Raw genomic sequence first — 14,863 nt, 5'->3', positions numbered from 1 at the left:
CACACACACACACACACACACACACACACACACAGGGGGAGAGAGAGGGAGGGGCAGAGAGGATCCCTGTCCCCTAAGTACGCTCCTATTCATAATAAGGGATGGGTATGTTCAGAAGAGAAGGAAGATTTGATTCCAGAAAGACAGAAAGAATAGAAAGATACCAGGGAAGGGCATACATGGAGGCCCAAAGCCAGCTAGTCCAGGGGACTCAGAGGCATCCAAGATCTGCAGTGCCCCTGTGCCTTTATTTTAGCCAGTGCCCACGGCCTCACATTGTTTCTGGGCCCCTAATGCGAAATTCAGGGCTCCAGCCCTGGTGGGCCACTTCCTAACACCGCTTCTTAGGGACAGCAGCTCAGAACATGTTGCAAGATGCAGTCTATGCTTATTTCTTAACACTTGTAGCATTTCCTCCAGGACAATGTTCATGCAATGTTGTTGTTTCCTCTGCCCTCTGCATCTCCTTTTCCTTTCCTGCTGTGTCTTTTTGGATTTGTAAGCCCCTAGGCAAGAACTACTTTCTTGTTCTGCTGATTACATGTAAGTCGGCCAAGGAGGCTTTTTTTTTTTTGGTGGAGGAGTGCAATAAAAATATGTGGAATAAAGACATAGAGGAGGGAAGTATGTGCAACCTTGGAACCTTTATAAACGAGGGAAGTTGTGGGGGATGCTGCAACGATCTAGCTGGGCCGGTGTGGAAAACTGACCTGGCACACACTCGCCCCTTTTCTGATTGTTCTGTGATGCTCCTTATCTGCCATTGATTTTCCTGCCCGCTGTGTTTCCTTCCGGACAGCTGCTGTTTGATCGTCCCCAGGGCAGAGCTCCGTCTTGCTCCTTCTGGAAGAGGACGGGACCCAGATTCCAGCAGGAGGCCACTCATTTGCAAGGGATTTGGGAAACAAACACCTGGCCAACCACCGCCCCTCTTCCTCCGAGCACGTTTTTTCGTGCTGCCGAAGGAGTCACAGCTGGGGCTGGGGGGAGCTTTGCCGCACAGTCGCAATAATGACTTGCGTGTATTCGCATGTTCTCCTGGGGGCTGGACTCAGGTTCAGCAGGCGTGTCCCCACTGTGCAGGCAGAAGGTCCTGGATTCGGCCTCCAGGATCTCCCGCTGGGCTGCTAAAGCACCTCCCTGGAAGCCAGCAAGCGGGTGCTGCCAGCCTGTGCTGGCAATTCTGGGCTGGCCTCCATAAAGCACATCTTAAATTCTTCTAGCCCCAAGTGAGGCAGAAAATAGTCCAGGACAGGCAGCCTGTCTCCACAGAACAGTCTTTCTCAAGCTGGAGCCTTCCAGATGGGTTAGACTACAATGCCCATCACCCCCAACACCAACTGCCGATTGCCAGGGAAAAGCAGACCCCACCTCACCGCCTTTGGCTGTATCTGGTGCAATGCAGCAGGTAACATGAACCCCCTTTGCCTGCTCTGGCAGGATCGCTCTGTTAGTTCTCACGGAGGTACCAAACCTGGTTTTAAGTCTGTAGCCTGTCTTTCTTCCAGGAAGTGCAAAATGGTGTAACATGGTTCTCTCTCTCCATCTTCCTAACAACCCTGTGAGGTAGGTGAGGGTTTCAAGATCACAACTGGCTGAACTGCTCCCCGCCAGCACTCCTGCACATTTAACTGCTGTGCAGGCATTTAAACCTGGCTTCCCTCACACCTAGCCTGGCTCTGCAGCCTAGGCCATACCATTTTAGGCTTTGGTAGGGAGATATATTGTTTTATATCCTTTTATTTTGCAACTTACTTCTTCCTCCTCCTCTCTGTAACTTTAAAGCTTCGACATTCAATCACTGCTAAAATTCTGTTCATAGCTCAGCTCAACTTATCAAACATCTAAACAGCCACTCTGCTGTTTCCCTTATTTGGATCTCTCTAATATCTTCCTCCATTTTCTGTCACACTCAATGACTGAACAGGCTTCCTTGCACAATCCTGCCTGGCCTGCTGCCCTCACTGAGCCTCTGAAGGAATGAATTGCTGGTCAACAGGCTGGATGATCTTTGAGCCCCATAACTGCCCCACCCTAGGTACACGTTCACAACCGGGCTCAGGGGACTGTAGGGCTATCTGGGCATAAGTGTGTGTCCTTCCGCACATGCGTGCGCTGATGCTCACACCGCTCTGTAGGCAGGGCAAACACTCCACTGCTATTGACACAGCATCAATCCCTCAGCCACGACAGCTGAATGGGCTTTTCCTCGTCGGCCCAAGATAAACGGAGATTGATTGCACACTAATGTCTTCCAGCAGGAGCCTAATGAGCGACTTTTGAACTGACGCCTTGGGTGACTCCCGCAAGGCTGAAGAAAAATCGCAAGGGTGCACAGCCAGGAGCAAAGCGATGGCCCTTTTTTCTCCTGGGGGCAGCTGTCAATCCCACCCCCTGGTATTTTGGGGAAGCCTCGAGAAAGCTGCCCCCACAGCCACTTGGACGGAGGCAGGTCTACCCCAGAGCAAGAGGCCTGCCATGGACTAACTCCAGCGGCCCCCGGTGTGCTGCCCTCCTCCCAGTGAACGGGGACTCAACCCATGGGGGAATTCTCCTGCAGGGCCCCCTGAAAAATAGCAAGAGGTTGTGCTTGTGCTTGGCCAAAGGACGGGCCTTTGGGCTGTGAGAAAAGCTCGCCCCTGCGTCAGGGGGGCCTTTGGCCAAGTCCCAGCTGGAGGGCCCCCTCCCACCTCGATGGGCCTCCTAGGGTGTGGGCGGCAGCTGGGGTATCCAGGGAAGTTTAAAGAGCAACCCCCCCCCCAGGCCCCCAGTACTGGCAAGCCTTTCTTGGTCTAAACATGCCCCATGGACATCCGTTATTCTCAATAATGGTCAATACAGGGATTGCTGGAGAAAGCGGCTTTTCCGTCAGAGCTGCCCTTCGCTCACCGGCTCTGGTTAAAATGCCTTTTGGATCAAAAGTCCTTTTGGTTCCCAGGCCATGGCGAGGAGGCGCAGGGAGCCCTTCCGAGGATGCAGAACGGAATCATGTCTGCCCTCCAGCCACCTCTTTCCCACCACATGCAAGCAGCCCCCACAACCCAGATCTCCGTTGGGCTCTCGCGTCGTGTCGAGAGCAACCGCAGCAAAAGCACACGCTGCTTTTTCGTGGGCAAGACATCGCAATTTAATTTTGCATAGCAAAATCTTGCAGCAGCTTGGACACAGGTTTCCTTTCTTCCTCTCTCTTAAAACTTGAGGTCCGTCTTCAGCAGGACCGTGGCCAAGTGTTGGTGCCAAAAATTCTAGCGTCTGGGGAGGGGAGGGGGGTCCCCGCTCTCATACCACCCACCTGTTTTGTTTGCTTATTGGATTTAGAATCAATCAATCAATGGAGAATGACTGTTCCACATCTAAACATATTTTGGAGCAGTGAATAATACAAGATACAAAGAAAAGACTATTAAAAGTTTGTTTCTTAAACACAGAATACCGATAGAAACTTCTGCTCAATCAAGGAAGCCTTACGTAAAATAACCCTGTTTTCAGGAGGAGCCAAAACCATGCCTCCCTGAGAACTCCAGAGCACAGCAGGGGCCACCAGGTTGCAGACGCTTCTCCGGCAATCGGGGGAAAGTCAGCATAGCATCACCAGGCAGTCTTACACACAACCTATTCACCTCAGGTGCTCAGGTGAGTTTGTTTAAAGGCCCAGGGGACAAACCCCTTGTATTTGCTTTTCTGGAAACGGGTTGGAAAGCCAGCAAAGGCATTTCCCACCTTCCTTGTGGGTTCTCAGTCCTCTTCTTTGGCCAAAAGCCTTCTCCCCGCTATACCACACACTTGAGAGAATCACCTGGGCAGCCGCACCTCAGAGAAAGAAGAAGAACTGGGCCTGAGGCTCATCAAGCTTACAACAACCTTTATTTTCTGTGATCGGTGTTTGTGCAGTGCATCACCCCCGCGGCCCCTCCATAGGGTTGCCAACGCCTAGCCGTGGGAGACCCCGGGCTTCAGTAGCCACACGCCCCCTGTTCCATCTTCATGATCAAAAAAAGATGGCAGAAACAGGAGGAAACGCAGCAAGGTACCAACAGAAGACAACATAGTTTGGATCCCCCATAAAACTCAGCGATTGAGGCACACTGCTTGCGCCGTTAAAGCATCGGGTTGGATCCAGGTTTCGTCCGACTTAGAGTAGAGCCACTGACTAACATTGATTGCTCTATGTAGGACAAAAATCTGGACCCAATCCTGTGCCTGAAAGCACCCCTATATGTTATGCACAGCGAAAGGGCCATGGAGCTGATGTTTTAAATGGTGGGAATGTTTTAAAACTTGTGTGAATGGCATCATTAGAAGGAAAAATGCCAAGAAGCTGCTTTGGGAAACTGTTTTTGCATTTTCTTGTTTGGCAGCCTGGATGGTAACAATACCAAGAGGATTATAATTAAAAGAGAAAGCCCGGGGCCTTCCAGACCCAACTCTCCTATTGTGCATGATACTGTGCTGGAATTTTGTCTCTTCTTTTTGACAGATTTTTTTTTCTCCTTGGTAGGAAAATAGAAAGATGTGGAGAGAAACACAGGAGGGCTCCACCTTTAAAATGACTCCTCGATCCTGCATAAAAGCTCATGAATGAGGCAGCAGGATTGCAAGAACAGCCTCACCTGAAAACATTCTTGATCTTTTTGGTAACTGTATTGCATCTGTCTCCCTTCCCTTCTCTTATGAGCAGAAAAACCATCCTGAGTGATAATGTAACTGCACTTGGAATCCACCCTTCCTCAGTGGAAGCCTCATTGATAATCCTTTTCCAAATGCACCAGGATCAGACCCTGGTTTGCAAAAGTAAACCAAAAAAGAGAGGGGATAAGTTCAGCATTGTCTGTGGTGCCAATTCTCCCGTTGCTGCAGCCTGGAGAAAGGAAAGGTGGCACCTGCCCAACTTCTCTCCACTATGCTGCCAATGGCTGATTTCTAGGCTTATCTTATCTGTAATCATATATCAACTGGATATCACTTTTACTCTCCTGGCTTCCCCAACTAATCATGGGGATTGTTATTTGGTGAGGTTAGTGGGAATCAGAGCTCCCATCTGCCACCCAAGGGAAAGCAGCTGGAAGTCTTCTAAGCAGGCCAACCCCAAGTGTTCTCAAGTTCTAGACCTAAGGAAACTGGAAGGGTTTAAAACCTTGAAGCGCTGACCCCCGCATCCAGACCAGGGCTTGATCACTTACTGGCAGGGGTGTGCTTCTTCATGATTGTTCCACAGCTTTGCACGCCTGGCCCTGGCTCTGAGGACAGAGCCAGCTTGAGCTTTGGCTCAGATCAAGGGCAGAGCTCCACGGCGTGGCATTTCCAGGGTGGCACCTCAGCTTCGTTCAGTCTTATGGGCATGGCAGGCTCAGACACGTCTTTGCCTTTCCAGTCCTGCACATTTTTCATGTGGTTCCGTTTGCGCCGTGGAAACGGGGCTTTTGCAAGTGCTTTTAAAATGTGCAATTTAGGGGTGAAAGTCAGTGATGGATGAAAGAAAGCATATACCTGTGAACATGATTATTGTCGCTGTTGCTGTTTGCCAACTGAAAATAATTCTACCGCCTCGCTCAAAGGGTGAGCCGTGGCAACCAGCAGCGGAAAGTCATGGCGATGGAGAAAATGCGCTTTCTGTCCCAGGTGCCCTCTTAGCTTTGCATGCAGCTACGAAGGTGCTGTCCAGAGAGCTGTCAGCTCTCCAGGCTCAGCCCAGAATGTGGAGCCCAGCGTCTGGTTTGAGTCTGGCGGTGCCAACGCCACCCCCTCTTCTTGTAGTGCCTCCTTGCTTAGCGAGGGCCCCCTGCTGCCGCAGACCTTCTCCCCAACCCTCACCACAAGCCCCTCGAGTCTGGTTCAGCCTCCATCCATTCTGGGCGGTGGGCAGCAGAGGGTTCCCCGCTGCTCAGCCACTGTGGGAGCCCAGGCCCAGAACGGAGAAGGCCGCCCGGTGTTTGCGCAAAAGCAGGCGGATCTTCTCGTCGTCCGAGTCGGGGTCGAGGGGCTTGTTGTATTCATCATCCTCGTCAGAGACGGAGCGCTCCCCTGCCCCAGCCCCTGCGCGGGGAGAGGACGAAGAAGGCTCCAGAGCGCTCTTCTTCCTCCATTTGGTGCGCCGGTTCTGGAACCACACCTGGGGAGGATGCAATCGGTCAGGGGTGCCTCGTGCCAGCTGTGCCTCCCGACCCGTGTCACTCCCCAGCATCACTCCCGTGCCTCAAGCAGCCGGGAGCCAAGCAGAAATTCTTCAGCTGGGGAGGACTGCCTCACTCTTGCATCCTCACACCAGGGGGAAATGTCAACCCGCAGGCACGTCCCTTGGGTGCACAGCTGTTCAAGGCACGAGCACCTGGCTGCAGGGGGAAAGTAGCTGCCGCACTGTGGGTTGCAGGATATCCCTCCCCGCTGGGGAACACCCTGACCCAGGTCTTTGCATACGGGTGTTTAGCTGCAGCAGTTCAACCAACCCCGTTAGACTTGGGGGAAGTGGCACAAAATCCCGAAGACTATGGGGGGAAACGCCTGCGGTTCCACAGCCCGGATTTAAATCAGTGACATAATCAATCAAAACCTTTAGATAACTAAAATAGTGCCCCTCCACAATTAACTAGGCAGCAGATGATTTTTTAAAAAGTTAATTATACTTCATACAAAAACTACCAGCTGCAGATTCCCCTCTTGGAAGCGAGAACGCTTCTTCCACCTCGTACACAAAAGGGTGCTTCTTCTAAGATATCCTGGTGGTTTTAAATTGGGGCATTGCCTCAAAGCAAAATATGCATTTAGTCACTTCAGAACGATTCTAATAAGCAGATGCAAGCATATGCAAATTTGCTCATTTAATGAATCTATTGACTAAAAGCCACAGGATTAATCGACTAAGATTTCTTTAATTAGTAGCAGCCTTAATTTGTTTAGCTAGGCACTCATTCTTTTGGGGGAAAAAATGGCTCAGATGTTTCTATAATCATAATTTTTAAAAAACACCCAATGTCCTAAAATAATAACAAATCAATAAAGTACTATTAATTGCTGAACTTCTAGACAGCCGATTATCATCATATTTCAAAACTAGAGTAAACCTGCCACTTCGTCTATTTGGGTGTGCTAATAACTTTGCTTTGGAAGCAGACAGGAACCTTAGAAGGCGGCGGCTGTCGGGGAAGCTTGAGGCTCGGCTCAGTTTGATTAGCGGTGGCGGCTTTCCGGACAGGCATGCTCCCGTCACGTCCGAAGGGTATGGTGGCCAACCTTCCCCCTTGCCCCGGCGTCCTGTGCTTTTAACAGGATCGTGATGTTAGGGGGCAGAGGAGCTGCTGGTCAAGGGATTCTTCCCAGTAGCTATTTCTGAAACGGCTATTTCTGCTATTAAGGGCACAGCCCAGGCGACTCTTCTTCGCAAGCTCGTGGCCCTGAAAATGTGACGAGCCACTAAAGTGTGTCAACAGGCCACCTTGGACTCCCGAGTGGTTTTGCCTTGAGACGGTTGTGCAGGAGGATAGACAGCATCTTTGCTGGACCACAGCGAGGTGTCCAGGCGCTCCTGCATCCATCTCAGGCGCCAGCAAAGCCCTCTTCCCGAGCCACGTCTGGCATCACCAAAGATGGAGCGCTGCCCTGTCAGCAGTAAAGAGATGCAGGCAACCATCTTCATCACTTCTCTCGAGCCTCAGTCCCAAACTGTCGTCCTTCCTTCCTTCCTTCCTTCCTGGGACATTCAGGGGGTCTATGAGATCACATGCCCCTAGGGTCCCTCTCTGCACCATTGCTGCTGTCCCATGGCTGCATCAAAACATGCAAACAGGAAAGCCAGAAATCTCCTGCTGAGATGCAGCAGAACAGCAAGCGGCGGGGCGGGGGGCACCAGGGGCCCACAGGTCGACTGTGGGCCATGGTGCTTCCCACAGCATCTTTCTGCTGATTTATTCATTGTTATTTGTTAGACGTTTTTCTATACAGTCCTATTTACAAAAGTCTCAGGACGGTCTTACAATAAATAAAGCAAAATGCAGCATCATATCATCCCATAAAACCCCCATTAAAATAACAATTAAACATTAAAATATAGGGAAAATAAAAAGGTTTAGCCTGGTGCCGAAAAGAATAAAGTGTGGGCGCCTGGCACACCTCTCTGGGGAGCGTATTCCATAGATGGGGCGCCACCACAGAGGAGGCCCTTCCCAGGTAGGTCTCACGCCCCAGATGCCACCTCTCCGGATGGCTCTTTTGCCTAAGGGGGGGGGCGACCTGGGGTCCACACCGTGTGGGCCCAAGGCTGGGTTCTGCGCAAGAGCCGTGAGTCGGTGGGGGCCCCAGGGATGGCGCGGCAAGGCCCTCGCCTCCCTGTGCGCAAGCCCCCCATGGGCGGGGCGCATGCACGGGGAACTCACCTTCACTTGGGACTCGCTCATGCCCAGGGAATAAGCCAGTCGCGCCCGCTCAGGCCCGGCCAGGTATTTGGTCTGCTCAAAGGTTTTCTCCAAGGCAAAGATCTGGTGGCCTGTGAAGGTGGGCCGCGTGTGCTTCTTCTTGTGGAGGCCGTCGCCCACCGGCCCTGCGGCTGTGTGGAGGGAGACGGGCAGCGAGGTCACGGACGGGCACCCGCCTCCCGCACGCCATCGCAGCCCCAGCAGGTGAGCTCTCCTGCTCCCCACCGGCCCCGGCCCCCACGCCCCCTCTTGCTGCACCGCAGTGGCGAGAAAATTAAGGGGCGCGTCCTGGCGCATAAGGGCCCACGGACAGGCGCTGGGCATCCCTCTCGGGGTGGGCAGAACAGGGCAGCCAGACTGCTTCGGGGGGTGACCCTTCAAGCCAGTTTCTCCAGTGCCGTGTGGCATCATTCAGTGGCCCAATCCGAAATACATACTGGGGCTGGCACTCAATGCCCTCAGAGCATCTGAGGACCATCTCCCTGGAGCCACGATAACCATCATTTCGGCAGCAATGCACAGACAACAGCCTTTGAGTGTGGGTCATTGTGTTATTTCAAGCTAGTCGATGTCTCTGTGGTCCCTTTCTCACAAAAAGCAGCTGAGGGACAAAGGTCCATTTCTGGACTGTGCTGGCTCAGGCTGGAGTTCCCAGGGGGCAAGAGCACACCACAATTCTCTTAAATAACTCTCTCCAGGAAGACAATAAGAAGGGTTAGTTCCCTTCTGCATAGCACCTAGCTCAGGGAGACTGTATAAACAGGGGAAAAAATCCCAGGGCAGGGGCTCGAGCCGCTGCCTGTTTAGCCCACGCCACGGCTTTGGTGTCCTCCGCCGTCTGTGCTGCGAGCTGCAGACCCTGGGAAGGCACAGCGTCGCACCTTTCCCAACTTAACATTATGTCTCAGCCTCAACGACTCAACTCCCTTTAGACTTAAGGGTGGATCCGCAAGAACTGCCTTCTGTTGCTCCACTGCGTCGTGCGGCATATTTATTTATCAGATCCATATCCCATTGTCCTTCTTTCCAAAGAAATCTGAGTGATGTTCATAAGTCTCCTCCCCTGCCTCTTGGTCTTATCCCCACAACAACCCTGTGAGGTAGGCTGGGCTGAGAACTGGCCTGTAGTCGCCCAGAGGGCTCCATGGCTGAGCAGGGACTAGAACCCAGATTGCTTGAGTCCCTGTCCCACATCTAAGCTACTATGTCACACTGGCTCTCACATTTTAAGGTCTGGCCCCCACCTGTAGGGAATTTGGCGATCCAACCAGTGTTTACGTTTTTAGCAAATGCTTCTGTTTCTGGGCTGAGAAAACCCTCTGCCAGTAGAAACCTTTCCTGCTCCCTCCAGAATACTTCAGACGCCCCTGGAAGCCTGGCATAAGATGCGCAGATGTGTGATGGGTACCGACAAGATTAAGATTCAAACTAATCAGCTGATTAAAGGAACATTCTGCATATTGTGGAATAGAACTATTTTTGGGGGGGTGTTAAATGAAGATATTTGCTGACAGTGTTAAGCACCCCAGAGACAGTCCTGCTCATGCAAGCCCTTGAGGGCCGTCTCATGTGCCTCAGCAAAACTCTCAGGGCAGCCAGAGCAAAGACAGCCATGGCAGTGCTGCTGCCCGGTGGGAGACACAGCCAGCGGATCTCGGCTGTCTTGCACGCCTGCTCACGAGGAGGAGGCACTGAGGGATGGCCACGATTCCTCATGTCCCAGCTGAGCCTCTCCCCCCCCTCCCTGCCCCCAAAGACAACCCCACCAGCCCTGGCGCTGAACTCTCACTCGCAACTCCAGACGCACAGCCGGTGCGGAAAGAACCCCAAAGAGCTGCCGCATGCCAAGGGCTGGGAAGGGCACTCCAGGCGGGTCCGGTCTGCGGGCTCTCCTATGGTCAGTGCCTGGTGTAGGATAGTGCCTGGACTGGAGCCATTGACTCGGGCCAAATCCTATACCTCCACCCGTTCACAGGACAGCCAGCTCTGGGCTGTCTCTCCCAGGGTCCCCCAACGCACTGCCACCTCTCGCATTCCTGGCTGTCGGGACCATTTGTTCAGGTTTTTACTGCTGACTGGTGCAAGCAGCTTTGGGCGAGCTGAGCAGCCGCCTGCTCCCGACCTTCACGTACGATCATCCCGCAGACAAGCAGCGGCCGCTTGACCAGGCCCAGCTTCCCACCGGGGCTCTGCCTTTGCCTCGTCCTTTCCCAACCCCACTGGCCTCGCTCCTCTCGGACTACCCACAGGCCCCCCCACTAGAGAAAGGGAAGCTGCATCTGTGTGCCAAGATTGTGACCTGGGTCCAGTTTGCCACCATCCCTGCAAGCTCTGCTCTGCACATTTAATAGCCCCCCTGCCCTGCCCCCCGCCCCCAGCTTCAGGGGCAAGGAAGTGGTGCTCTCCTAATTTCCACAGGAACAGGTTGCAGAGAACAGGAATAGGCACACCTGGACTGGGGAGGGAGGCTAAACCTGGCTACCTGGAAGTCAAGAATCCAAACAGGACATGATGGGGCAGTCAAGGTTTTGCTCCTCTCTTCTCCCCCCACCCCCCGCCCCCGCACGCCTGAATACACTGTGTATCAAAATGTGCTCCACGGATGTCGTTTTTCAACTCGTGCATCAGACGAGCCAAATCTTGCCCCAGTTCTCTGTGGCCCCAGCATTTTTCTCAACCTCAGTTCTGAAAACAATCCTATCTGAGGGAAAGGGGTTTGGGGAGCCGAAGAACGGGGGTCGTCCTCCATGTGCCCCTCCTGGAGTTACGCTTAAGACCCCCACTCGCCATCATGTGGGACAGGCACAGTCTGAGCCAATCCTGGCCACATTTGTCCGAGTTGTCGCGACCCATCTCACATCACACACGATGTTTAGCTGCAGCCTCGACAACACCCACACAAGCTAGATCAGCATTCTTTTTCCCCACGTTGGAGCTGGGATGAGGGGAGGCCGAGGCAGACGTGGCCGGCTCCAGCCTGTGGGTGACTTTGTGAGAGAGACAAGATTCACAGCCGGGACCTCCTGCTTCTTCTCTGCAAGTGATGTGGTGGGGAATCTTTCTTGGGGGTGGGGGGGCTCTGCCCTTGTACCCAGAACCAAACACCTGCCCTACCGCATTCATCCTGCAAGTGTGAGCGAAGTTGCAAAAGCGACTTTTCTAAGTGCCCGCTGCTGCCGAAAGCTGAGCAGCCGCAGACCAAAGGGGGTGAAATGTGAAAGCCAGCTGGGGATGGGGCGTTCCTCCGCCCCACAGCAAGCCCTGACCCCGATGCCAGTCCAAAGGGGGGCCTCCCAGAACAAAGTCCCTGGGGTGGGATTCTGGCATGGGCCGAGGAGGAGGGGAAGCACCCCAAAGGCAGAGGAGAATTTGGACCCGGTGCCTCGATAGCGGCTGGGGTGGGGTCCCGCTCCCCTCCTCCAGCCAGGCGGGCGGGAAAACCTGTTTTCTTGTGCCAGGCCTGCCTCTCCACCCAGGTCCCCACCTGCCCCCTGCAGCTGCTCCTGCCCTCTGGCACACTGTTTATGAGCCGGTATCAGCCGTCCCCGGCTGCTTGGCGCCGTCCTCCGTTCCAAGGGGCACTTTTGCGGAGCGGAGCCTAAACCGCTCCCTGGGCTCAGGGGAGCCTCGCCTTCTCTGGGGCATGCCTGCCGCTTTCGGAGCAGCCGTGGGGACGTCCAGGTACCCCGCTCTCCGGCTTTTCTCTTCTGCAGTGGTTTGTTTCAGAGGAAGGGTGTGGCATGAAGGACTTGGGGACACCAGGAGGTCGGGGCGAATGATGGAGGGATTCTCCGAGGCTAGACATGAGGGCTTCGCCTGTGGCTCCTTAACAACACCTCGACATCTGTGCCTATTCCAGGCTATCAGACTGCTTGGGCTCTCCTTTGATTTTCTTCTGCTCCACCTCATGCTGCGGAAACTGAGACTGTCAGCTCCTCAGGGCAGAGACCTGGCTTTTGAGGGTCATACACATGGCTGAGGCTAGATCTAACTACAGCCCACACCACCTTTTCCTCATAAGAACCCTCTTTCTTAACCTTTGACTTAATTTCTTCATTCCTGGTTCAAAGGAAACTTAACACCAAACTCAGCTCCAGCTCACGCCTCCCCCCCCAGCTTTGTCTACTCCACGGCTGCCATTTGGATTGTAAGCAGTGCAGGGCAGAGACCTGTTCAAACAACCTGGTAAGCAATGCACCATCCTAATCGGCTCATGAGTCTGGGGGACAAGGTCTGGCCCAGACCGCACTTTGCCAGTTCCTCTTTACAGCCCCTCCCAGACCAGCAGCCCACCTTTGCCCCTCTGCCGGCAACCTGCCAGACGCATCCGAAGGGCCCTGCTCCGCTCAGCCACCTGTGCCTTGCCGGCTACTTACGGTTGCCACAGGGCCGACCTCCGTGCCAGTCCTGCCCTGAGTCGGCCCAGCAGTTCCTCCCCCTGGCCGCATACTCGCCGCCCGTCTTGGAGAAACTCCCCACCTGGGAGCCGTAGTAAATGCTCTGGGCACTCAGGCCGTTGAATCCGCCAACGTGGGAGTAGCCCGACAAGAGGCTGCCGTTCGGAGGTGCCACCGGCCGGCTCAGGATGTCGCTGATGCCATGCGGCGTGCCTGCCGCCAGCTGGGCGCTGAGCCCGGCGGGGCTGAGCTTGTAGAAGGAGTTCGGCACCGAGTACTGGCACATGGGGGCCTTCAGCTCGGGGAACGGGGGCACGGAAGGGCTGTTCAGCAGGAAGGTCCCTTGCAGGTTGGAGTCCATAGTCGGCTCTTGGCGTGGGACACGCCGTGGACGCCTGCCCCGTTCCCAGACTCACAGAGGCGCCCGGCGCATCGGAAGGGCCATCCCACTGGGACCCCCGGGGCTCAGCTTGGCACCCTCACGGGGCAGGCCCCTTGCTGAGGCGGCTGGGGCCCCGGGCAGCACCGCCGGCCAAGGCGCCCGTAGCCCAAGTCCATCGGACGGCCCGCCTCGCAGCGCCGCGTGTCCCGGGATCCTGTCACCAACGCCGGCCGGCCACCAAGTTTAACTTCAAGAGAAGCTCCCTTCTCTCCGATAAAAAAGATGGGGCTTATTAGAATAGCGGGCCAGTGATAGGCTGGTGTGCCAGGTCCCCGGCTCTCATTGGGCTGGCCGAGGGCAGGGCCCGGATTGGCTGCACCCAGACAAATTGCCCTTCGAGAGATCGACGGTCAACACCAGAACCTTAACGCTTGGATGGCGCTGGATGAGCGGGAGGAGGGATGGATGGAGCCTGCCACCGCCTTGCTGGGTGATGGATGATAGAGTGGGGGGGGGGTGCGTGCGTGTGTGCGTCACACACTCACACACACACACACACACACAGAAACTCTGCATGTTTGCGTGAGTCCAACGAAGAGACCTTGGATGGGAAGCACCGAGGCAGTGCCTCAAAGAAGCAAACTGAGGGGGCAGCTTCGGGCGGTGGATTTTGTGTGTCGTCGAGGCAGCCGGCCGGTGGGACGGAGGGGCACGGTCCTTGTGCTTCCAGCCTCCAGGAAGGTAATCAGCACAAGCCCTGTGCGCAGCCGTTGTCTCACACAGCTCATAACCAGGCCGCTGCTAAAAAGCCGAACCCGGGCCTGGCAGCGAGTAACAGCTGGCCGGTATCCCTGCCTGGGCAAGGTGCTCGAGGCAGCTCCATGCTCCAACCGGACCCATTTGGGGGGCTGCAGCTCGGTTTGGAGCAGATGCTGCCTCGGCCGCCCTGCTGGAGGTGCTTTGCCAGGAGAGGGACCGTGGAATGCGACCTGGTTGAATCTCTTGGACTTCTCGGCAGCTTTGGCTGCCGTTGGCCATGGAATCTTCTGGAAAAGCTGCTGGGTGGCAAGCTGGCAGCCCTGCGCTGGATGGCTGACTCCAGAAAGTGGAAGATTCCACTTTGTCCCTGGCAGGTTTGCTATGGGACTCACTGGGGGACGCTTTTCTGTCCCCCAGGCTGTTCAACATCTGCATGAAAGTGCCAGGAGTTGCCACCCAGAGGTGGGGGCTGAAGGGCCATCAATTGGTGCATCATCAGGTGGTGCCCAGTCCTGCAGCTCCTTTTCATCTCATCCAGGTGAGGCCATCAACCCAGATCGTCCCCGTTCAAGACTCAACCCAGGCAAGACAGAGGTCTCATTACAGGGGGGTTCATCTGCCCGGATGAGTCTGCTCCGCACTCCCCGAAAGGATCAGGCTGGGCCGAAAGTGTGGTGTGGTCCCGGACCTGGCACTGTCACAAGGGGTGTGTGTGTGTGGGGGGGGGTTCGAGTCGGGGGCACAGAACACCTTTTATCTGCTTAGACTGATAGACCAACTACACTCCTCTCTGGAGGTGGCCACCTCGCTGCAGCCACCCGTCCCGGCAGCCTCGCGCTGGGTTCCTGGGGCCGCCCTTGAAAACCGCCTGGGAACTTCCGCTAGTCCAAAGCAGGGCAGCAAGACACTTCACAGGGACT

The 14,863-nt window shown here is 54.9% G+C and overlaps 1 protein-coding gene across 1 annotated transcript; it reads right to left on the bottom strand.

The window, feature by feature from the left end:
* Positions 1-5,881: 5,881 nt before the first annotated feature.
* Positions 5,882-13,163, bottom strand: NKX6-3 (NK6 homeobox 3). Its single transcript, XM_044437365.1, has 3 exons — positions 12,782-13,163; positions 8,367-8,536; positions 5,882-6,109 (listed from the first exon to the last, which is right to left on the bottom strand). The coding sequence occupies exons 1-3, from the start codon at positions 13,161-13,163 to the stop codon at positions 5,882-5,884; spliced, it is 780 nt and encodes a 259-aa protein (XP_044293300.1).
* Positions 13,164-14,863: the final 1,700 nt, after the last annotated feature.

This window comes from Varanus komodoensis, unplaced genomic scaffold, assembly GCF_004798865.1.
Source record: "Varanus komodoensis strain SLA01 unplaced genomic scaffold, ASM479886v1 scaffold30, whole genome shotgun sequence".
Taxonomy (NCBI): domain Eukaryota; kingdom Metazoa; phylum Chordata; class Lepidosauria; order Squamata; family Varanidae; genus Varanus; species Varanus komodoensis.
The sequence above is the reverse complement of the archived record's forward strand: the minus strand, read 5'-3'. Positions and strand labels throughout refer to the sequence as shown.